General features: G+C 52.5%; 1 protein-coding gene across 1 annotated transcript; it reads right to left on the bottom strand.

Moving 5' to 3' along the window:
- Positions 1-753: 753 nt before the first annotated feature.
- Positions 754-24066, bottom strand: BJX68DRAFT_266661 (putative nonribosomal peptide synthase; the record flags this gene model as incomplete). The annotated part of the gene is made up of 3 exons (XM_071045571.1): positions 754-8587; positions 8660-15122; positions 15189-24066. 3 exons carry the CDS (start codon positions 24064-24066, stop codon positions 754-756), a joined length of 23175 nt encoding a protein of 7724 aa, XP_070899321.1.
- Positions 24067-24274: the final 208 nt, after the last annotated feature.

A 24274-nucleotide genomic window follows, 5' to 3' on the forward strand; every position in this document is an offset into this window, starting at 1 on the left:
AACAAGCTAAACCCAAAAAGATAAGAGGGCCTAGCAGACTATTTTAGTAGTAAACTAAGCGGAGCGCCGAGTGATCTGCTCAGCCAGGGTGAAATATTAAGAAAGGTCTTCTAGTAAAGGCCTTCTAGCGAATACACCGCCTTAGTGCTTAGAGGCTTTATTAGATAACTAGATTAGGTTAAGATAAGGCTAGAGATAACTATCATTAAAATAATAATAGTTAGTATTATCAAGTAGATATAGTACTAGCATAAAGGTGCTTGGCCTTTGGAAGGTTTGCAAATAGTGTGAGAGGTAGTAATAAGGGTAAAAGAGCTTGTTGCGATAGCCTAATTCCAAGAATAAGGATATAAAAGTACATTAACGATAAAGGTTGGAATCAACCCTTCGCGAGCAGAGGAAATCTGAACAGCAGCTAGTACAACTGCGGATAATATATATTATGAAGGGAATATGTGGGATCAGATTGCGTATGTATAATTGTAGTGGAATAAGGCAAAACCTAAATAAGAAAAAGGGCTGGCATACTTTCTTATTAGTAAATGGCTGTAATAGCAGAACGAGCGAGGTGCTTGACTGAGTTGTCAGATTAGGACCATCGCCGCAAGAACCCTCCGGCTGACATCCTCAAATCTTGCAATTTTTTCTCATCGTATCTCCCCTATCTCCCCATACTAATGAAATATCAAGAAAGCCAAACAATTACCAGACCCCAGAAAATGTAGATATGCTCGTATGAGGCGCACGTTCTTCCTAAGCCTCATTGTGCTTGGTATCTAGGTTGCAATGCTCATTTATCAAGACACTTACGCGTCCAGTCATCGCAGGACCGAAAATCTCCCCGTGCGAGCATTCCACTTGCTGAACCTCAATGTGCGGGCACTGATTCCGCCACCAGTCTACAATACCTGACTCGACGGCATCCGGAGTGGCCAGGTAGAGCGAACGGCCGAGGTACTTGTCCGGGCACGCGGAATTTTCCCATATGCGGGCATGTTTATCAAAGTGTTCCTCGATCATTCTTGTTTGGCCGGGGCCAAAGAGGCGGACGGCATCTTCGGCAGCTGTTTTTCTCTCTTCCTCATCTTTGAAGAACGGCTGGTGCGGATCGTAGCAACGTGTGTCAACGACGACGGTAGAGAAGGGGAATCCTTTTCCTGTTACCTCCAATAATCGTGCCATTTCCAGTACCAGCAGGCCGCCAAAAGAGTACCCGACCAAAACGACTGGGCGGCCCTGCGTCAGCTGGACTTGAAGCGCTGCCAGGTAATGTGCGGCCCAGTCGCGCAGGGATGCGGGGCCCTCGGGCTTTCCAAAGAAAGGATCAGACACTTGCACGATATCGTACTGGTTGCTTAGAGCCGGCACTATATGGTCGAACACACTAGACTGACCGAAGAAGGGATGGATCAGCACCATCGTCGCCCGACTGGTGGTGCGTGTGGTCAACTGCATGTAAGCAGGGAGCCTTCGTGGTTGCTTGTCACAGAGGATTCTGGATGCTTGGGATCGGATGGTCGAAAATGTACCCAAATCTGTCAAATTGAGCTGGAAGTTGTTGCGCCGCAGTAGCGCGAGTAAACTGATGGCACGCACGGAATCTCCCCCTAAAGAAGAGAAGGGCGTTTGCAGATTGATCACCTCCTTATCGACTCCTAGTATAGTAGCCCAATAAGAGGCGAGCGTCGCCTCCAAAGTACCTGGGCATGGGCGATCAGCCGCTGGCATCTCGCTGGCGTGCAAGGACAGTAACTCTCCGTTATCCACAAGCTTGTTCGCAAGGGCATGGATTTCCTTTCGATCCAGCTTATCAGAGGCAGTGCGCGGAAGTGGTGTGTCGAGCAGTTGAATGTGGGCAGGGACCATGTAGGCCGGGATATGATGCGCCATATGTTGCTGGATTATGGAAGGGGTAATTTGTCCTTGGTGAGAGCTTGCTACCTCGATAAAGGCAAGCAAGGTTTCCTTCTCTGTCTGGTCCACCTTGACGACAGCACACGACTGGACACCATTGAGCTGCCTGGCTGTAGACTCGATCTCGCCCAAGTCAATACGCAGGCCCCGCAGTTTGATCTGGGAATCCATCCGCCCAATCCACTCGATCATCCCATCGCCGTGGACTTTGGCAATATCACGAGACCTGTACATCGTCTGCCCGGCCCAGAAGGGGTCTGGGACAAATGGGCTTTCGGAAGGATCCACGCCACCTTGGTATCCCGCAGTTACCTGTGGTCCACTGATGCATAGTTCACCTGGTACTCCAATAGGCACTCGGTTGGACGTGCCTGGCTGTAGAATGTACACGCGACAGCCATGAAGAGGAAACCCGATTGCGGTAATCTGCGAATGCGGAACAGGGTGGCGGTATGTAGGTCCTCGAAGCATACAGCCAGTCACAACAACGGTAGTTTCGGTTGGACCGTATTGTATCCAGAATACCATTTCTGCCGGTGCCTTATCCAGGATGTCTGTCTTGACGGCCTCGCCTCCCACTATCACATCGCGCAAATGCGCCAACAGGAATCCGTCGGAGGATGCACTGGAAAGCATCATATCTGCAACCGTGGGTGTTGTCATGAGTTGATTTACTGCAAAGGCATCCACCCACCCAGCCAGATTGCTCCAGAGCGACTGTTGTTGGGCAAGTAAGACGCGTCCCCCTGTAGCAAGGACGGGGAAGATATCGCTGACTGACATGTCAAATGTATATGAAGCGATCTGGAGTCTGTTCACGGTCCAGGACATGTATGTGTCACTTGTTGCGGATTTCATGAAGGACACCAAATTTGCATGATTGACCATTACGCCTTTAGGTACGCCCGTGGAACCAGACGTGTAGATAATATAGGCCAAAGAGGACGGCGTAGGCTTGCGCCCAGGCCGCCGAGTGCTTTTCCAACCGTCCGCTGCGTCGGAAAGTTCGTTCAGGGTCGAGACGGTGGCGCCTGTAGAGTGCCCAATAGCATGTAGCTTGTCAGAACCTCTGTGGCCATCCCAAATTATAAGCTTGGCCTGCGCGGATTGACATATCACCCCTAGACGTTGCTCGGAATGGGACACGTCAAGTGGAATATAAGCAGCCCCAGATTTTAGAACGGCCAGCATTGCTAATACCATGTCCACTCCCTTGTCGAAGAAAATTGGAACTAAAGGCTGTTGATGACACTCCGATTTGAGAGTGTGATCGAAAAACCTGCGGATCATGGTTGATAGCTTGGTGCTCTGACTGTCAAGCTCTCCGTATGTCATGAACCGGGAGAGTTCATACTGCAGAGCTATCTTGCAAGGGGTCTCCATGGCCCGTCGAGATATCATATCATGGGCGCACAGAGACTCGCCACCAGTACTCAACGGTAATTCCGGGGTTTGCCCTCTCTCGCCCGCGAGTTTTGCCAACGCTGCCTCCTCGGCGTCACCAACAGTTAGCCTGGCATTGGGCTGAGAGGGACTGTCGGCGATGGAGCTGAGAACCTGAGATATGTGTTCAAGAAACCACTCAATATCTTCTGGAATTAGAACCGTTGGATCAAACATGCACTGTAGGTTCAGGTGGCCCGTGACTGGATGGCATGATGCTTGCAGCACAACGGGAAACTCAAACCGACCAAGGTGGCCCCCTTGGACCTTGAAGTTGGGCAATGTTTCTTCTCGAAGCTGCATCTCAAAATTGAAAGCCTGCTGATAAACGAAAAGCACCTGAAAGGGCAGGAGATCGGGGGCATCTGACTGCCGCCGGATACTGGGCAATCCGAGCTGGTGGTAGGGCACCGTCTCCAAATAGGAATCCAGCGAATGTTTGACCAACTGGTCAAAGGACAGTCTCTGCTGACTGCTGCTCGATCCCTGCCTCTGTTGCATGCGTATCCTGACAGGGTGTGTTGAGATACACGGACCGGCTACGAACCCGGCAGCGCCATCAGAGAGGGATCTTCCACTCGACACCTCTCCAATAACAATGTCTTCAACACCACTATGCTCTGCTACGACGAGCGCCACTGCAGCTCTAGAAATCGCGGCAGAAGTGACTGCTCTAGCTCCGGCTAACTCATGCATGTTTCCCTTCCATGTCAGGGACCGGCTCGAGAACTCGTCTATTGTTGTTATTCGGCCACTCTCCAGCCCTCTCGCAACCGGCCAGGACGCGGCAGGAGCCCCATTTAAATACTCTTTCCAGAATGAGGTTGCACCCTCCTTTGGAATTGCCTGCAGCTGAGAGACAAACGCGCTGAACGGAATCATGTTCACAGATTTGTCAGTAGGCCGCTGGGGAATACGGTCTTCTGCCAGTCGAGCTTTATGGTACTCTCGGGAAACGTCCTCAATGATCCATCGGAAATATGCCTCATCATATAGAGCGTGATGTATGGTGAGTTCAAGTTGGGGCGAGCAACTGTCCCTGGCCTTGCACGAGCTCGGTGCGTCTACCAAAGCCAACGAGACCGGGATATGGCCAAAGCCTAAAGCAGGGCGGTCCCGCTGCCTATTTGGCCCATCGATAAACAAAAGCCGTTGAACCTCATGGGAGTCTTGGTCGAAGACGCATTGCCAAAAGGTGCTGGAGGTAATGGATGATGAAGAAAGATCCTCAGCAACCGGAATGAAAGCAGTGCGGAGTGTCTCTTCGCGCTGAACCACTTCTTGCCATGCGAGCCGTATTGCTTCCATATCAAGGTCTGACTCCAGCCCCAGCCGTACAACACTCAAATAGCCGGAGTCTCCTGGTGCAGCTAGAGAGTTTGACAAAACTCCTTCTTGGAACGGAGTGCAAGGCATCAAGTGACTCACTTCGTCGAACTGAACACCCCAGTCGCGAAGGGCATTCTGATATTTAACCTTGTCAAATGCAAAGAGATTCGTTTTACCATCAATAGTAGAGATCTTTTCCATATTACCATCCGACTGTTTTGATAGCAATCGATCCGCTAATCTCGCAGGCGTTGGGCAGTCGAAGACGTCTCTGACAGTCACAGTGCGCTCCAGACATTTCGATAGTTGAGACGCCACTCGGGGAGCCAACAGAGAATGACCCCCCAGGCTAAAGAAACTGCTTTCTCTATCAACAGACTGCAGCCCCAATACCTCCGCAAACACCTTGCAAACGGTTCGCTCAGTTGGAGTGCCGGAATCCACTGTTTCTCTATCTGAGCTCGGCTGCAGTTCGGTAGCTACTGCTTCTTGCTGTATCATTCGCTGGCGAAGGGCCTGGCGGTCGACCTTGCCCCGATCTGTCAGTGGGAGCTGATCGAGGACTGTGATGGTGCGTGGAACCATGTATGCTGGAAGCTGCGCCTCCAAGTACGCTCTGAGCTCACTTATGCGCTGTTGATCTTGCTGACCTTGGATGGGATGGTTTGTGAATGAGCCGATGTCCTGACGCTGATGATCGGCTGGGAAGTTGAATAGCACTCGCTGTTGTGGACAATCTGGCCTCAGTCGATGGAAGATTGCATCGAATGCCCCGCGCTGTGAACGTTGTCTAGCCCAGCTGATGTTGACCTGGCATCCTGCCTGGTTGGCTATGGAGACCAAATCTCCCGGCAACAAGGCCGAGCTCTGGGCTGCTCGGTTACGGTGACGGACCTGCCAGTGACTCTGAGTGTCCATGGGACGAGGAGGAATCCGGTCTTCAAGGGCATCCACTATATATGTCTCAAGGATTGTCCTGCGATTTGGTATGTTTTCCACTGCTATTATGGAGCTGTCATGCGATTGTTGCAGGTGCTCCAGCAAGCTTCGGGAATTCAAGGACCGCGATGTATAATCGATCCGCTGGCTCTCGTCAAACTGGTAAATGGCGCGTGGCGGTGCTGTAGCATGTTTCATATGAATAACGGCAGAGTAGCGGTAGCAGCTGAGCTCATTCGTGGCACTCATCAGCTTGGGGAGAATCTCGACGTGCTCGACCCGATCCGGGAATTGACAGGCCAAGGAGGTGAAGAATGCAGGATCCACAAGTAGCTCGGTCTCGGCTGCTCTGCATTCCTCTATACATCTCCTGACCTGATCCTGTGTTGCTTTTGCGCCGTCATTATGCAAAGCCTTGGATACCAGAAACTCGGTGTACAGAGGGTAGGACCGGATGTCGCCAAAGAATAATATCTCGACACCCTCCAGCCGAGTCAGTTTCTCAATAATCTCCAAGAGATAGCCCGCGCTTGGAAAGTATTGCACCACAGAGTTAACAATGACCAGATTGGGGATGAACCCAGGAATGAAATCCTCGATACGGTCAGCCACGCCCGTATGGACCTTCACTTTCCCTGCCAGTCTTTCGTCGGCGTTGGCCACTTGCTCGACCATACGGGCGAGCTTGGGCACCAGCTCAATCCCAACATACTCGTCCAGCCCTTTGGCAATGTTGAACAGGATCATTCCGGAACCCGTGCCAATTTCCAAGACCTTTCCAGGGTCTTGGCCGTTCAACAAGGTCCGAAGGGTGTCATCCAGCCACTCTTCCATCGCAGTAAGGTCAATACTGCATCCATCATACATAGAGAGCCATCCGACAAAATCTCTCCCTAGTCGGTCGGGTTGAAGTGTGAAGCTGTCATACGCCTCGGTATCAAAGACATTCTTCCATGCATCCACCCGCTCCGTCTCCGCCACCTCGTCGTGGATCGGATGCAAGACTACAAATGCTGCAAGGTCAACATCCGCCCCTTGGCCGCTCACAACGGCGGCAGCGCTGCGTACTGCGCTGTGGGAGAGAAGGGTGTATTCAATCTCCCCCATTTCCACCCGATTTCCGCGGATTTTGACTTGGTCGTCTCGACGGCCAAAGTACTCCAACTGCCCATCAACCGGTCTCCATCGCGCATAGTCCCCCGTCCGGTATGCCCGGACAATATCGTTGCCAATGACCATGTCTACAAAGCGACCTTGATTCTTCTCAGGATCTGTATATCCTCTTGCTAGCCCATCACCGGTGACAACAAGCTCCCCAACCACACCTCCAGGGACAATATTGAGTGAATCATCCGTAACATAAGCCCCAGAGTTACTTATTGGCTTTCCAATCGGCACACCATTCGCATATGCCTCCTCGTCTAGCAGGGGGTATAAAGTACTTGCCCCCATGTTCTCCGTGGGCCCGTATCCGTTCAAGATGGTAGCCTGTGTGAATTGCTTTGCCCTGAAGACATCCTCAGGATCGAGGCGATCTCCGCCTAGAATCAATAGATCCAGGCTCTCAACAATAAAAGGGGTCTCAAGCAGGCATTGTTTGAATAATGCGGGGGTGAACATGGCCGCTCGCACGCTGTGGCGAGCATATGCATCGCTCAGGCGCTTATAGTCCAGCACTGTCATCGCATCAATACATACCACCACGCCACCACTAAGGAGAGGCATAAAGACTTCCCAGACAGACACATCAAAGGAAATATTAGCCATGTGGGCTAGAGGCTTGCCTGCGGCTCTGGTAAAGTTGGGTTCCTTGACCAGTCGTACAATTGCACGGTGTTCGATCAAGACTCCCTTGGGCGTTCCAGTCGACCCTGAAGTAAACAGGACGCACGCTAAACTGGTCGCGGATGTTGAGGATTGACCATCCAGCCGCTCATTTTCTGAAATTTTATGTCGCTCGCCATCCCTGATGCGAGAGAGGGTAATGAACTCGACGTGAGCCAATCCGACATCTGGCACAGCAACCCCTACCCCATCCACCACAATCACAGTTATCCTTCCATCTATACATGACAGGATGCTGCAAATGCGAGTATGCGGAGTACTGGCATCTAGTGGTAGGTACGCGAAACCTGCTTTCATAATCCCTAGGAAAACGGCGATTGCTTCAGCGGATCGTGCTGCGAGCACCCCGACGATGGTCTCCTGGTCAAGGTGAAGACTGCGTAGCCACCTTTCGATACTGTCTGACTGACGGTCAAGATCGCCATATGTGTGCTCCTTTCCTTCGTGTACAATAGCAATGCTGTCCGGATGTGACCGTGCTTCCTGACGAAATAGATCAACTACAGTCGCATCCCGTGGGTAGTCCGTCCGCTTTATGTCTAATAGATCGTGCATGTCATGCAGCGAGCGGTCGTTGAGCAAGGTCATGGAAGCAATGTTTGTGCTTGGCTGGTTCAGCCCACACTCAAGAACCGCGTAGAATACCGAAATCATGGATCTAACGGTTCCAGAGAAGAAGATATCTTGAGCAAACACGACTTGACCGCTTAAACCATCCGCTTCTTGGAACAGGTGAAATTCGAGATCAAATCGAGTGGTACGTGACATGAGGATCTGCTCGGTCTCGAGCTCCTCCAGCTGCTCTTTCCCTTCTGTTTGCGGATGGACGGCAAACACCGTCTGTACCAACGGATTCTGGGTTGTTTCTCTGTCGGGCTGCAGGGCAGACACGATCCGATCGAAAGGGATATCCTGGTGGGCAAAGGCCTCTGTAGCGGCTGACTTTGCCTGACTGACAAGGTGTTCGAACGTGGTATCGTGATCATCGACCTTCAGCCGGATGCACTGCACGTTCACAAAGAGTCCAATTATGTCGTGCAGCTCTTCGCGCCCTCGGTTGGCAATGGGGGTACCGATAGTCGCATCGGCCTCCCTAGTAAGGCGGTAATGGGTGGCTCTGAAGACGGCCAGTAGAACAATGAAAGGTGTTAGCTCATGCTGCTTACAGTATTGGCATAAGCGGTCGTACATGGCACCATGGATGCCAACTTCCTCGAAGATTGCTTGCCTCGATGGGGTTGGAGGTCTTCGCTTATCAGCAATGAACTCTGCCGGTTTACTGCCGTTGAGCCTTTTTATCCAATACTTTAGCTGGCGATCATGCTCTGCTCTTTGGCCTTCTTGGTTCTCCCACGCTGAGAAGTCGCGGTATTGTATGGGCAGCGGTGGCAGCTGAGCATTGATGGGGCGACCATAGAGTGCAGCAGAATAGAGCGTACTGAGTTCCTTCAGGAGCACTCCGACAGACCAACCATCACAGATAATATGATGGATAACGATCGATAGAATATGCGACGTCTTGTTCTGGCGAAGGACGAGTGGTCTCCACCCTGGATGCACTTGGAGATCAAATGGGGTGGATTGTTCCTCCTTTAGGGCGCGCAAGAGGCCTTCTTCGCCCGCTGCGGACGGCACTTCAACAACCCTGAGCTTACGATGTGCAAATGGATGTACAACTTGGATATTTTCCCCATCGCGGTGTTCAAAGGTCGTCCGCAGTGTCTCGTGCCTCTCCTCAATCGTGGACACTGCCGCCTCCAAAGCCTCGAGATGCAGCTCTCCCCTAATGCGAAGGCCAAAGGGCATCAGATACCAAGTCGAGCCAGGATGCAACTGGTCTAAAAACCAGAGTCGGCCCTGAGCGAATGACTGCCTGACTATCGTCCTATCTCGAGGGAGCCTCGGAATTGAAGTGTACAGTTGTTGGTTCGTAGCCGTAGAGTCGAGTCGTCGTGCCAAAGTCTGAGCGGTTGGACAGTCGAACACATCTTTGAAGGAAAGATTGACATGGAGGCGATTATTGATCTTGGATACTGCTCGAATGGCGAGGATGGAATGTCCTCCAAGGTGGAGAAAATTGTCCAAGCTACTCACACGCCGGCCCAATGTTTCTTCGAAGATCTCGCAGATTACCTTCTCTCTCTCCGTCGTGGGTTCAACATACGTGTCCTGGTCCAGACTGGATAGCGCAGGGTCTGCTAACAGACTTGTGGCTTTCTGAGCCAGCAACCGGCGGTCTACTTTCCCACTGGGGACACGAGGAAGCCGCCCCTCCAACGGGAAGAGATACGAGGGCACCATGTGTGCCGGAAGTCTGGTGGCAATCCACGCTTTGATTTGAGCAGCAGTATTGCCGTCCCACACTTTGCCAGGGGGTTTGTCTGAAGCCGGCACGCAGAATACACTCAGGGTATCTCCAGTGGAACGATTCACCACCACGGCCGCACAACTGTCAAGCAAATCATGCTGTGATGCCACCGCCTCAATCTCTGCGAGCTCCACGCGTTGACCACGTATCTTGATCTGGCGATCGAGTCGACCTAGGTACTCTACTTTCCCATCGGGGCGGAACCTTCCCATGTCACCGGTCCGATAAAGGAGGCCTTCCGATGTCTGGCCTAGAACATGGCGCTTGAAATGTCGCTCTGTTAGCTCTGGCTGGCCAAGGTATCCGCGTGCGACTTGTGGGCCCGTCACACAGATCTCACCGATACATCCAACTGGTACAGGATCATGAGATTCGAAGCCCAAGAGGTGCACCTCATTCGCTCCAAAGGGGTATCCAATCGAGACTGAACTTTGTCCCTTGGTACGGGCTTTTGGAACATGATAGAACGTCACGTAGAACGTCTCGGTTGGGCCATATCCATTCCAGACCCGGCATTCGTCCGGGATATAGTTCAGAAGCTGCACATCGAATACTTCGCCAGCCAACAGCATGACGCTGAGGAATGGAAAAACTACCGCAGCGTTCTTGACTGGCTCCCAGAGCATGTTTGCGATTGTCGGAGTTAGAGAGATATGAGACGTGATTGAAACATCGACCCAGGCGCCCAGTGAAGAGAACAACTTTTGTACTGGAACCAGGACTACCCTGCCACCGGAGCAAAGGGTTGTGAGGATGTCTGCCATGGAAACATCGAACGTATAAGAGGCCACCGGCATCCGAGAGTTATACCACCTTCCATGGATATCCGGGTTGTTGTATTGCATGAAGGCAAGTAGGTTGCGGTGCGTGATCATCACACCTTTAGGGGTCCCTGTCGAGCCCGACGTAAACAACACATATGCAATGCGAGAGTCGTCCTTACAATGTTGTGCGAGCACAGTGTGGCCCGAGGTAGGGGTGGACTTCAGATCATCCAGGGTAACGAGGCTCGTGTTTGTTGCATGGGACACCGAGACCAGGGTCTCTGTCTCTTTTTCCGTCGTCCCACAAATAATGAGCGAAGCACCGGTCGTCCTCACTATACTGATGAGCCTCTCTGCTGGGTAGCCAGGCTCAAGCGGTACAAATGCTGCACCTGCTTTGAGGATCGCCAGGATTGCGACAACCATGTCCGTATTGCGCTCGAAGCATATTGGAATGACCCGATGTTGAGAGCTGAGGCCGTCCGATGAGGCTATGTATCTTTGTAGCGCCAGGGACAGGGCCGTGCTTCGCTGTTGCAGTTCACCGTAGGTAACATATTCATGCTGTGAAGATTGCAAAGCAACCTTCTCAGGCATACTTGTCGCAATATCATCAAAGGCGTGCGGTAAAGACGTGGGAAGAGTCTCATTGACTTCTCTATCCTCCTTTGCTCGATGACTGCGGCTCCATAGCTCAAGTTGCCGAGCCTCCTGGGAGCTGAGAGGGACTCGTGCCAACCTCATACTGGTACTCCCGGTCGCGTCCACTTGTACGAGAGCATCAATCGACTGAGCAATATGGTGTAGGAACCACTCAATGCTAGGTTTGTCAATCAAATCTGGTGCATAGGTGCAGTGAAGCACAACCCCCGAATCCCCAGGGAGACAGGAGCATTCAACAACAATGGGGAACCCCATTTGCCCCAAGTGACCCCCTTGTACTTGGAAGGCGCCGTCTCCAGCGAGTCCTTCTTTGCTGCGAAACGAATCCTGGTAGACAAAGAGAACTTGAAAGGGCAATAGGTCTACGCGGCTGGATTGCTCTCTTATGCGTGAAAGGCCATAAAACTGGTGGGGCAGTGTTTCCATGTAGGAGGTGAAAGACTCGCGCAAGAGCTGCAGCATAGTATGTCTTTTGAATCCACCTTCGTCGGCTAATCGAATCCGAACTGGATGAGTGGTTGCACATGGCCCTGCAATCAACCTGGATGTTGAATCGCCGTGGCTGCGAATGTCGGGTCTGCCCTTGGAGACCTCCCCGACTACGACGTCAGTAACATTAGAGTGTTCGGCCACAGTCAGAGCTAATGCTGCACGAACGATCGCGGCGACAGTAACTTGATTGTTGGAAGCTGCGGCTCGAAGGTTGCCTGTCCATTCCATCACTGACGTCTCTGGGCTCATCACCGAAGTGATGGAGCTTTGCATCCCGTGCGCGAGTGGCCATGTACTGGGAACAGCATCCGCCAAATAGCGTTTCCAGAATTCGCCGGCAGGAGACGCGGACGGTGTTTTACCTAGCTTAGATTGCACAAAGCGCACATAGGTGGAGAACGGAATTCGTTGATCTCCTGGGAGCACTTCAGCGACTCCCTGGTTGCATGCGATTGATCGGTATCTAGCAGATAAATCCTTTAACAACAAGGATAGATATGCCTCATCATACAGCGCATGATGCATTGTCATGCGAAGCGTGTATTCTTGGCCCTCGCCGGCCTGGCTCTCGATAGCAACAACGACAGCAACAGGGATATAGGCCTGCTCAGTTTCCCCCTCCAGATATGGAAGCGCAGCGTGGTGAACAGTAGAGGTGCTGACCACCTGAATGGACTTGACCCGACCTGCTTGCGACGATTGAGGAGATAAAACCACTTGGAGGAGTGAGCCGTCCTGTTCAGGTCCTGGTGTATTGGTCATATGGGTGGGTATAAACGTGGTCCGCAGCATCTCCTCGTGGTCAACTGTTTTCTGCCAAGCATATTTGAGGGCTTCTATATCAATCTCCTTGCCCAGGCCGATATTCATGTGAGCCAAGTATCCAACAGAGCTTCCACTTGCGTCGCTGCTCGAGAGAATGCCTTCCTGAAATGGTGTACACGGCATGACCCACTGGACCTGGTTGGGATCGATTCCGGCACGTTGCACTATTGTCTCCCAGCCCTCAATGCCGTTGGGTGGGAGACGTGCCATCTCGTCAAGATCTAGTGTCCAGTCTGCAATGGGCACCGGGGGCACACTCTCATTCGAGATTTTCAAATTCTTTGCGAGTTCAGCAAGACTCTGAGCCCCCACAATGTCGCGAGGGGTGCATGTGAATCCCTTTTCTCTCAGCCTAGCATTCAGCTGCAATGCCAGCAGAGAATCACCTCCGGATGATATGAAAGACAGTCCCAATGATATCCGATTCTCATCAACTTTAAATAGCTGGGCACATGACTGTCTCAGGATCGCCTCACGAGGGCTGTCAGGGGCTTGCAAAACACCCGTATCGTGCGACTGCTCCGACGGAGATAACTCTATGATTGATACCTCGGGCACTGTTTCCCCGTCCTCTAACGCCAACGTCCAGGAACGTAACTTCTTCTTGTCCGCTTTACCACTGGCTGTAAGTGGCACTGTGTGCATGTGGATCCATGTGGATGGGATCATATGCGCTGGAAGATGATTTCGACAAGAGGGCTCTACCTCTTCTTGGATGAGCGTTTTGCACACACTGGGAGACACTGCCTCTCTTGTGGAGATGAACGCAATCACGTGCACTGGCCCGGTTCCTCGCTTGGGATGATGTACATCGACAATCGCATGGGCTACGTGAGGCGAGGCGCTATGAACAACAGACTCGATCTCCGCAGGCTCAGTTCGCTGGCCCCGGATTTTGATTTGGTCGTCCATGCGCCCCAGGTACTCGATCACACCACGATCCATGAACCGCCCTAGGTCCCCTGTCCTGTATAGCACCGTCTGGCGATTGCATGCGCTTCTTGCGAATGATCGATTCCACAAATCTTCGCGGCCAAGGTATCCGCGGGCAACCTGGGTCCCGCCAATGCAGATCTCGCCGATTGCGCCTACGGGCTGACGCTCGTCACTGCCTGGGTGAAGGATATGTATTTGGTTGCCACCAAACGGCCGTCCGATGGGTACCTGAGCGTACGTTGTCTCTGCGTCCACGAAGTGGAAAGTTGCATAGAAAGTTTCTGTAGGGCCATATCCATTCCAAACACGGCATTCACGGGGAAGCGCCTTCATGATACTGGGGTCAAAAACTTCGCCTGCTAGCAGCATGAAAGCTACAAACGGTGGAAGTTGTCTGGCGAGAAGCGAGGCCAGTGTGGGGGTCATGGAGAGAGTAGTGGCTAACATTCGGTCTGCCCAGGATGGCAGGGAGGCCAACATTTTCTCACTCTCCACCAATGCCACGCGGGCACCAATAGCCAGACCTGTCAATAGGTCGGCCATCGACACGTCAAATGTATATGCCGCCACTGGCATGCGGCAACTCGTCCACCGGCCGATAAGCTCCTCGTGCTGCGTGGCTATAAATGATGTAAGATTGCGGTGCTCGATCATCACGCCTTTGGGCTCCCCCGTGGACCCGGAGGTGAACAGAACATACGCGAGCGACCCAGAGTGGATTTGGGGCAGAGGGGCCTTGGAGGAAGGCATTGTATAGAGAGCATTGATAGTGTACACCGCGGTCGACGTGCGATCACCAAACGCATGCAGTTTGCGACGGCTCTCCTCGCCAAGTAACCCGTCGATGATTATCGTCGACTCGGTTTGACGCAAGATGGTTTCTAGCCTTCCCTCTGGATCGGAGATGTTCAGCGGTACATAGGCTACGCCAGCCTTCAGGACAGCAAGAATAGCAATCACCATGTCAACCCCCCGGTCACAGCAGATTGGGATCAACGGCGGAGTAGATTCAGACCGTTGATGAACAAGTTGTTGTATCACTCTGGCGATGGCCGTGGACCTCTTGTCTATTTCACCGTACGTCACAAACTGTGATTCTGCAACCTGAACCGCCACCTTTTCTGGGACCTCCGTTGCCCATTTCGTAATGAGATCGTGGATGCAAGGATACGCGTCAGATAGCGGCGAGTCGACGGTCTGGCTCCATTCAGTAAGCAGCTGGTCTTCATCGGGCGTGATTGATAAAACACTGTCGAGTGTTCTATCCGTCTGGTGTGACAGTGCATGACAGTACCAGGCCATGCGCTCCATCAGGCACCGTGCAATTCCCGCCTGCAGAGGATGTCGACGCTCGAGGCGCATCACCAGAATATTGCCCTCTGTCTGCCGCTGCCAGCACGACAGCGTAATTGAAGGGGGAAGTCCATCGTCAACACTGTCTAGTTCAAGTATTGAGTTCAAGCTATCATTCTCGAGCACGTCCGTTCGAACGCCAAAGAAATTAAGGAGCGTATTCACCAAGGCCGGGGCCTCCACCCCAGCTGCCCGAGCCACGCCATCGACCCCAATCATACTGTGTGAGCCCGCCAAGCAAATTGCAGTCTCTATTGATTGTAGAAGATCTAGAACCCTACCCTGTCGGTTCAGTTGGGTACGGATTGGGACCGTACTGATACAGGGGCCGATAATATCTGCTACACCATCAAGTGGAACCTGTCGCCCGGAGAATAGCATTCCGTGAGTAACATCATTGGTATCAAGGATCTCTGAGAGGACAAGACTCCACGCCAGTGACACCAGTGCCGCAGGTGATATGCAGTTTTCGGATAGAGTGGCTAGATTACAGGTCTGTTCCACGACAACTGCATCGGCGTCCATTGGGCTTGAAGACATCAAGGAGAGAGGGAATGTTGTAGGTTGTACTCCATTCAGGGTCTCCGACCAGAACTGCCCATGGGTATGGTCTGCACGGCTCTCAGAAGCCACATAGCGCGCAAAGGAGCCAAAAGAAGGTCGAGACATCAGGGATTCGGTCGGGCAACCATCCACAAGAATCTGGGTCAACTCGCCAAACAGTATATCTTGGCTCCAGGCGTCAATCAAACTGTGGTGTAGTAGCCAGACTAATTTTGCCCCCGACCCATCAGTGGCACGCACTACTCGAGCGCAGAACGGTTGCTTCAATGGGTTTCCATACTCAGGGTTGCGTAACAAGCTCGTCACCATTTCCTCCAGCTCGGTATGATTTCTGACCTCTACTTGCCCAATCGCGTTCGCAGTGAGGGTGTGAGTATCACATAAAACTAGGGCCAAAGGCCCTACTTCGGGATCGACGTGGAAAACTGTCCGCAGGACCTCATGTCGCTGTACCAGGCTCCTAATGGCCTCCTCGATCTGCGAGCACACTGATCTATCTGTGGGGATGCGCCAAACGCGGCTGGTAACATATGATTGCGATTCAGGGTCGGCAAGTCCTTCGTAAAGCAAGGCCCTTTGCATCGGGGTACAAGGGATGATATCCTCGAGCGTATCTTCGGCGTACAGGCGAAACACACGATCGAAACAGTCACCGGGCACCAGCCCGAACGCTGACGTGGATGACGCACTAATTGACGTCTGCCCAAGGCGATCCTTTTCATCGAGATACTGGCAGATTTTTGTTATCTGTTGACCTAAGAGTTCGGCGACATCGCCGCCGTCTATCGCATCTTCTGACGGCCATGTAGCCTCGATATAAGTCTCCTTATCATACACATATAGCTCAAGTGCGGCATGCGACAGAGGCACCGCATATGGACAAGTATCGCTCCAGCGTAAGCCTGGAAGTTGGACCGGATGTAGAACCATGTCATCATGGCCCCGGGGCTGCTGTCTGACTCCCTGGTAATTGAAAACCAGCCCCATAGTCTCATTATTTGGGACCTTGGCTGTACCCCAGCGGGAGCCTACGAAATGGCGAAATGCTCGGTCGTCTTGCATCAGAAGATAGCGCTGGTCTTTGGCCCGACGTACCATGGACTCGATAGACGATGATTCCTCTCTGCAGTCAAGGAGCATGGGTAGAATTGCGGTAAACCAACCTACCGATCGCGAGAGATCGGCGTTGTTGATTCCAGTGTGTCGACCATGTGTTTCCAAACCGACCACAAGGCGGCTAACGGCGCCTGTGAAGTGCTTGGAGATTGTCATGGCCAGCCCTGCTAGTAGTAGATCAAGAGCCTCCGTCGAAAGCACGTTGTTTGAGCGTCCAAGAAGTAGTTCTGTGATGCTTGAGTTTAATCTAGCCACCGTTGTGGTCCGATTGAGCGGGTGAATTGGAACCAGCCCTGGCTGACGAACCCACAAGGGCAATTTATCGGAGGCAAATGAAGATACTGGGGTTTCTGGTGCATCTAGTGTACTGTCTGTGGCCAGTGACCCAGCTTCATACTTAATCTGGCCCTGACGCGTCCATTCTAAAAAGCCCATGGTTGCCGGCTGCAGAACGACAGATTCCGGTTCCTCCTTTGCCTGCACCAAGACGTTTAGATCCTCGAGAAGAATGTGCCAAGACACAATGTCAACCACGAAATGATGGATGGTCCAGAACAGGAACACACGACTATTTCCGTCTGGGCGATAGAGAGCGGCATCCATGACCCTCCCCCGCCGGATGTCTAATCCACTCAGTCGATGCTGGATTTCCGCACTGAGGGCTTCTAGCGTGAGCCTCCGGGGGCTATCCAGGCTTAGTGGGTTCACGTCTGAGCGAGGAATCGCCGCAATTGTCCATTCCTCCACTGGGAGATCTAAGCTCCAGTGGACTATCGTGCGTAAAGCATCGTGGTGATTGCGAAGACGTTGCAAGGCGAGCTGAAGGCGTAATGTGGGGATTCCAGTCACGTCCAGCAGCACCGACTGATTAAAATGATTTATAACCTGCTCTCCACGCTGGGAAGCATACTTCAACTGGATGCTAGCATATCTTCCAGCAATCGGACCTAGTGCCACCGGTCCGCTATGCGCATCAATGTCGGTTGCTTCTTCCGCAATCCTTTCGGGCACATTGATGCGGGAGGTTGCGCATTGTGCCAGTGACCGGATCGTAGATGCGTTGCTCACATCGGCCATATTGAGCTTCAATCCAGCTTTACGGAGCAGCGATAGCAGGCGAATTGCACGAATGGAGTCACCCCCAAGACGAGAAAATGCAATATTGGAGGCGATGTTTGCCTTGTCGATCCCAAGAACCTGCTCCCATGCGTCAGCAATTTTTTCTTCAGTAGTACCTTGAACCCAGCCTTCAGTAAGGTTTGTATTCTGCGGGGTAAATAGTTTTCCCTCCTGATCCATCAGCTCTGCTCGAGCGCCGAGTTCTCGTCGATCGACCTTCCCGCTAGTGGTCAGGGGCATGGCTTCGATGGGAAGCAAACGGGAGGGGACCATATAGCTAGGCAGACGGCTCTCCAGATGGCGAAGTAGGGTATACTCCATTTTACTCCACTCTTGCGAACAAGGGCTGATTTGGTGGTCCTTCTGGGTCTGGATAAACGCGAGGAGGACCTGACCCTCGTCTCGATCAAGCACAATTACCGCACAAGCGGTGGCTATCGCATGTTCTAGACACACTGACTCGATCTCGGATACTTCAATTCGTAGACCGCGCAACTTGATTTGGGTATCGATTCGCCCATGGTGTTCGATTGATCCATCTCCACAAAGCCGCCCAAGATCCCCACTCCGGTACAAGCGTTGGCCGGCAACGCGAGGATCACTAAGAAAAGACCGAGATGTCAGGTCTGGCCGGCCTTGGTAGCCTCTAGTGACTTGAGGACCTCCTATGCAAATCTCTCCTGTCACGCCAACGGGAACCTGTTCCAAGGTCTCCGGGTTGAGAACGTATAGCCGACAGCCCCCAAAGGGATACCCAATTGGGATATTGCGGCGATATCCGTCTTCCTTCCGAATTTTGTAGTGTGTTGCGTATATGGTAGTTTCTGTTGGACCAAACACATTATACACGTCACACCCAGAGGGCAAGTGTGGTAGGATGCTGGGATCAAAGGCCTCTCCGCCAATGTGAAGGGTCCGGAGGTACGGAGGGTCAGTATCCGTCAAGAAGTTTGCCGCCACGCGAGGTGTCACAAAGAGGTGAGTGATAACCGTTCTATCCAGCCAGTCCGGCAAAGCGGCCAGTATCTCATGGGTCTTCTGGCCCAGGATTAGACGCCCGCCAGAGCCTAGCGTACCAAAGGTTTCCCCTGTTGCTGCATCAAACGTGGCTGTCGCCAGCTGCAGCCGCGCTGAAGTCCAGGTTCCTATCGCCTCCGGTTCATTCGCTTGCATGAAAGCTGCTAGGTTGCGGTGCTCGACCATCACCCCTTTGGGCGTTCCAGTTGATCCAGATGTGAAAATCACATATGCCAAAGATTGCGGTGTGGGCCGGAACGAGGGCTTTCTCGCTGTCTGCCCTCCAGACAGACTCAGCAGCTTTTCAATGCTAACGATGGCACATTTTGCCTGCTTGCTTGCAGCCTGAAGCTTTTCCATTGTTTCAACCGAGCCATCGCCCACCATCACTCTTGCACCTGACAAGGAGAGTATTTGCTGGATTCGGCCCTGTGGGTGATGCTGGTCTATAGGTAGATATGCTGCACCTGCCTTCAACACGGCAATCATAGCAATCACCATGTCGACAGCACTGTTGAAGCAGAGCGGGACAATCTGTTGATCTCCTGAGGTTACAAGCCCCAATCTGTCGAACCAGTTCAGCAGCGCGTTAGACAGTTCGCTGCCTCGCCTGTTCAGCTCACTGTATGTGATGAATTGGGACTGGTTTACTTGAAGGGCGATCTTCTGTGGAGTCAAATGAGCCTGCATTTCAAAAAACTCATGGACACACATTTCCGGGTTCGTTGTATCTGCTAAGCGAAACGGGGTCCGTTTCGTCGACCAATGCTCGAGAGTCCGTCTCATCTCCTCATCCACAACGGCCGTCAAGAGTCCTGGCTCTGAGACCTTACCCCCAGCAACAGCCGAGAGCGTGTCGAGCGTGCGGCATATAGCTCGTAGAAACCACGCAGCATCCTGCTCACCCAAGTATCGCCGGTCAATGGTGCATTCCAGCGCTAGTTCACCAGTCCTTTTATCGCATCTCGATTCCAGTATGAGGGGAAACCCGAGGTTTTGCAACCTCGCCGACTCCACGTGGAAACGAACAGCAGCACTATATTCTACAAATGCCTCCTGGTGGGCAAATAGAACCTGGAAGGCCATCAAGTCAACATCAGACATCTGTCGGTGAATATTGGCTAGCCCACAATGCTGATACGGTATTGTAGCTAGATATGATTCCAGTGCGTCAGCCACGAGCTTGTGCATCCACGATGGCGATTTGCGATCAATTTGGATGCGGACAGGGTGAGTGGTGAGGCAAGGCCCAAGGGTAAAGCAATCATGGTCAAGTCTGCCACTCGACACTTCACCAAACACCACGTCATCCGTCTGAGAGTACTGTGCCAGTACTAGAGCCAATGCAGCACGTACAATCGACGCGGGTGTTGCTTGAAATATCTGGCCCAAAACAACAGCATTTCCGGCCCATTTTCTGGAGACACATGTCTCTACATAATGGTTTCTCTCCTCTCGCGTTCTTCGAATCCCACTTGCCACGGGCCAAGTTGCGGGAACCACTTCGTGCAGGTAGTCCTTCCAGAATCCCTTTGAGAGCTCTGGATCATCGTTGCAGAGGGACTCCACAAAAGCGGAGAACGGCCGGCTTGGGGGCAACGCAGCGCCTGGGCTTCCCATTTCCCGTGTTTCGTACATGATGGAAAGCTCGGCTGTGATTCTGGATAGGAATGCTTCATCATATAAAGCATGGTGGATCCTGAGGTGCAACTTCAACGGCTTATCAACAGACTCCTGGGTGATTCCTGCCGAGAGAGAGACTACCCCAAATTCAAATGCAACATCTCCGTTGTTCAGGCTTGCTACCCGTCTCACGTCCGCGGCGGATTCGTTCAGAACGACCTGAAGGATGTTGGACTCACTGGCCCGCGGATGCTGTACTTGCGAGGATGATACAAAGGCGGTTCTCAAGATGTCACACCCAAGTACCAATCGTTTCCAGGCGTCATGGAAGGTGTCCAGGTTGATCGTATTACCTAGACGTATGGTTATCGCTGCGAAGTACGTGGACTTTCCTCCTTGAAGGCTGCTCTGGATAAGGCCTTCTTGCTGTGGAGTGCATGGATAAATTGCCTCAATCGTGTCAACAGCAATACTGGTATCAGCAACAATCTGTTTCCAGCTGTCCTGACAGTAGAATGCCTTTGCGACCTGCGTTTTAGGGCCGCTGGACGGAGACATAGCTTTTGCCACATCAGCGAGCGTCATGGGTCCGAGCAAGTCCCGCAAGGAGCAATGTAGCCCTTTTTGTCGCAGGGCGGCCAAGAGACGCATGGCCAAGAGAGAATTGCCACCAAGGGATATAAATGTTGAGTCCACAGATACACCATGCAGTGCTGCACCCAGTACGTCCGCGCAGGTGGCTACTATGAGCCGTTCGGCCGGGCTTGTTGGCAGCCGCTTTGTGACTTCTTGTGTTTTCCACGGTGCAGCTATCACATAGAGACCTTCGTGGGGTCCGCCCCTTGCAACACTTTTCACCCACGAGGATAGAGTGCCTCGGTTCAGCTTGCCGCTGATTGTCAGGGGAAGATGTGAAGCCATGATCCACACTTCGGGGATCATGTACGGCGCCAACCGCCGCTGGCAACGGGGCAGTATTTCATCCCTCCACGCAAGTTCAATGTCTTGCGTACTTTGACCCGTCGCTGGCACTATCCAAGCAACTAGAGCTTCGCGATCGTGGCCCTCGAGGTGGTCGACACCGACAGATACCTGTGAAATGATCGAGGACTGCTTGATTGTCACCTCCACTTCGCCTGTTTCCACTCGCAGTCCTCGCAGCTTGATCTGGCCATCTGCTCGGCCGAGATGTTCTAGCATGCCTTTGTGATTGAGACGGCCCAGATCCCCAGTGCGATACATCCTTTGCGATGGACAAAACGGATCCGTGACAAACCCAAGGCTGGTCAGATCCGGTCGCCCCAAATAACCGCGTGAAACCTGGGGACCAGCGACACATATCTCTCCGACCGCATGCGGAGGAACCGCGGTATCACTGCTTCCACCCCGTAGTATATAGATTTGGCACTGCCCGAAGGGTCGACCAATGGGGGCATCCGTCTTGCTCTTTTCGAGTATGCAGCAGGCAACATCCACAACAGTTTCCGTAGGACCACAGGTATTCCAAATTCGCGTTTCGGCGGGGGCTTGTGCCAGAAAGCTCTGGTGGAAAGGCTCACCACCGAACATAAGTGTCTTCAACCGGGCCGGCAGATGCGAAATGATAAGATCACCAATAGTTGGAGTCAATGCGAGATGGGTCACTAACGTCTCCTCCAGCCAGTGGTTCAAATTCGAAAGCATTTTGTTGCGCTGCACCAATACGAGACGGCCACCGCGGTATAGATTGGCGAAGATATCTCCGATGGATGCGTCAAAACTGTACGCAGCCAGCTGCAGCCGCGTAGATTTCCATGTACCATCTGCATTTCCCTCCCCTGCTTTCATGAAGGAAACAAGATTTCTGTGCTCCACCATGACTCCTTTCGGAATCCCTGTCGATCCGGATGTGAACAGGACATATGCCAGGGACGACGAAGATGGATGATCCGGCCAACTTGATTTATTAGGAGACGCATCATGCCCGGAAAGACCGTCAATAGACGTCACCAGGATACCTAGCTCACCGCATGTCGAATGCAGAATATCCTCGAGTTCCGTCTGGCCGGCGACGACCACAGCGGGATGACAGGCGCTTAGGATACTCACGAGGCGCTCCTTGGGCAGAGAGGGATCTAATGGCACGTATGCACACCCCGCCTTGAGGACTCCCAAGATGGCAACGACCATGTCCACACTTTTGTCAAAGCAAATGGGGACAAGCGCCTGGTCCTTCTGCGCATGGGCAAGGTAGTGTCGCAGGCCTTTGGCTACCCTACTGCTCGCGTTCGACAGCTCGGCGTATGTCATAAACTGATTATGCTCCGCTTCCAAAGCGATCTTGCTGGGCCACTTGCCAGCGGCTTGTTCAATTAGGTCGTGCGCACATGCAGGGTCATCCAGGAGGACTTCCTTAGGATTCAACTCTAGATAGCGCTCTCTGTAACCCCCCTGGTGACATATTTCCGATGCAGCCGAGGCAAATGTCCGGTGCTCGATGCTATCACCAGTGGCTTGGATCCACGTCAAGGTTTGACAAAAGAAATCAAGAAAAGAAGATGCAAATTCCTTTCTAAACCGGTCCTGGTGGTATCGGATCTTGACAAAGAATACTCCTTCTCTTGGGGGTAAAATCTCCACGATAAATGGGAGGTCGTTCCGCGCTTCCCCGCTGACCCACTCCCAGTCAACGACACCATTCGAAGGGTACGATTGATTGGTTTGACAGACTAGACATACGTCCAGCTCTCTGCTACTCTCGGGCAGAAAGGACTTCAGCTGGCTAACGCTCAGGTTATGCTGGGGGTCGTGGGATGAGCGCAAGAGCTGCGCACATTCCCCGAGCTTGGTTTGCTCCTTCAAGTAGATATTCCGCACTTGGGGTCTCAGTACCGGTCCCAATACATGCTGGTCCGAAGGGAGGAGCAGATTTCGAGCGGAACTAATTTCCAGGAACAAGGAGTCCTCACTGTTTCTAAAAACACACACTGTCATGGCCAGAGCAAGACGAAGAAGTCGTGCGGGAACAGCTGGTCGATCCGGTGAACTGACAGTTTGCCTCAGAGAAACTTCACGCATCACCTCCCCGATCCCAAGGCCACCATTTGGAACTATTCCAGGGCTGAGTACGGGCGATGTCTCAATTTTCCCCAGTCGTTCTCGGAGCAATGTCTCATCCTGCTTCCAATCATGCTTGAGCGGCTGGCGTACTAGAGAAAAGAAATCCGACTCTTGCAAGACATTTCCGGGGATATGCATCTGCTGTTGAACCAGTTCCAGAAGAGCCCTCGCAGACCAACCATCAAGCAGTGCATGGTGATACCTGAGGGTGATAGAAGACTTTTGCTCCTGCTGACAGACAGTCAAAGCGAACTTCCACGGCATAGCTCCATCCCACTCATCGCTCTCGATGGCTTCAAGCTGAAGGATGCCGAAGAGTGGTTCCTCATCTATTGGCTGCAGGCTTAGTAGCTTTGCTCGGTGGAGAACGTACGCCTGGTCCAGCACCGCAATTCGCAAATTTGCTGTACTTGATTGATTTTGATGGATAAAGACAGATCGCAGTACCGCATGCTTCCTTGCTACTGCGTGTATCGCTCCATTGAGCTGATCTGGGTTCAAGATCCCGGGGGCGCTGAAGTGGTAGGTTTCAAAATATGATTCGTGGGCAGGATCCGCAACTGTAGATAATACCATCTCCTCTTGCATCACCGAGGGGGCGTGCACTGATTGCACGCGTTCTAGTAATGGGCATTGTAAATCTTCGATTGAACCCATGCTGACGGTTCCAGTAAAGGCCCCGGTAGGAAGAAGAGAAGGAGGTAGCTAGGGTAATAGTCTCGATAGGGATTGAACAATCGTTACTCTGGTGGTATACCAACTTATACTTCAGGTTCGGCCCGGATAGAGATGGTCTTTCGGAATAACGACAAACCCACGCACATCAGATTGGCCGCTATATCAACGTGATAGGGACATAGTTGCA

The sequence above is a fragment of the Aspergillus pseudodeflectus genome (genome assembly GCF_044049435.1).
Source record: "Aspergillus pseudodeflectus strain CBS 756.74 chromosome Unknown BJX68scaffold_20, whole genome shotgun sequence".
Classification (NCBI taxonomy): Eukaryota; Fungi; Ascomycota; class Eurotiomycetes; order Eurotiales; family Aspergillaceae; genus Aspergillus; species Aspergillus pseudodeflectus.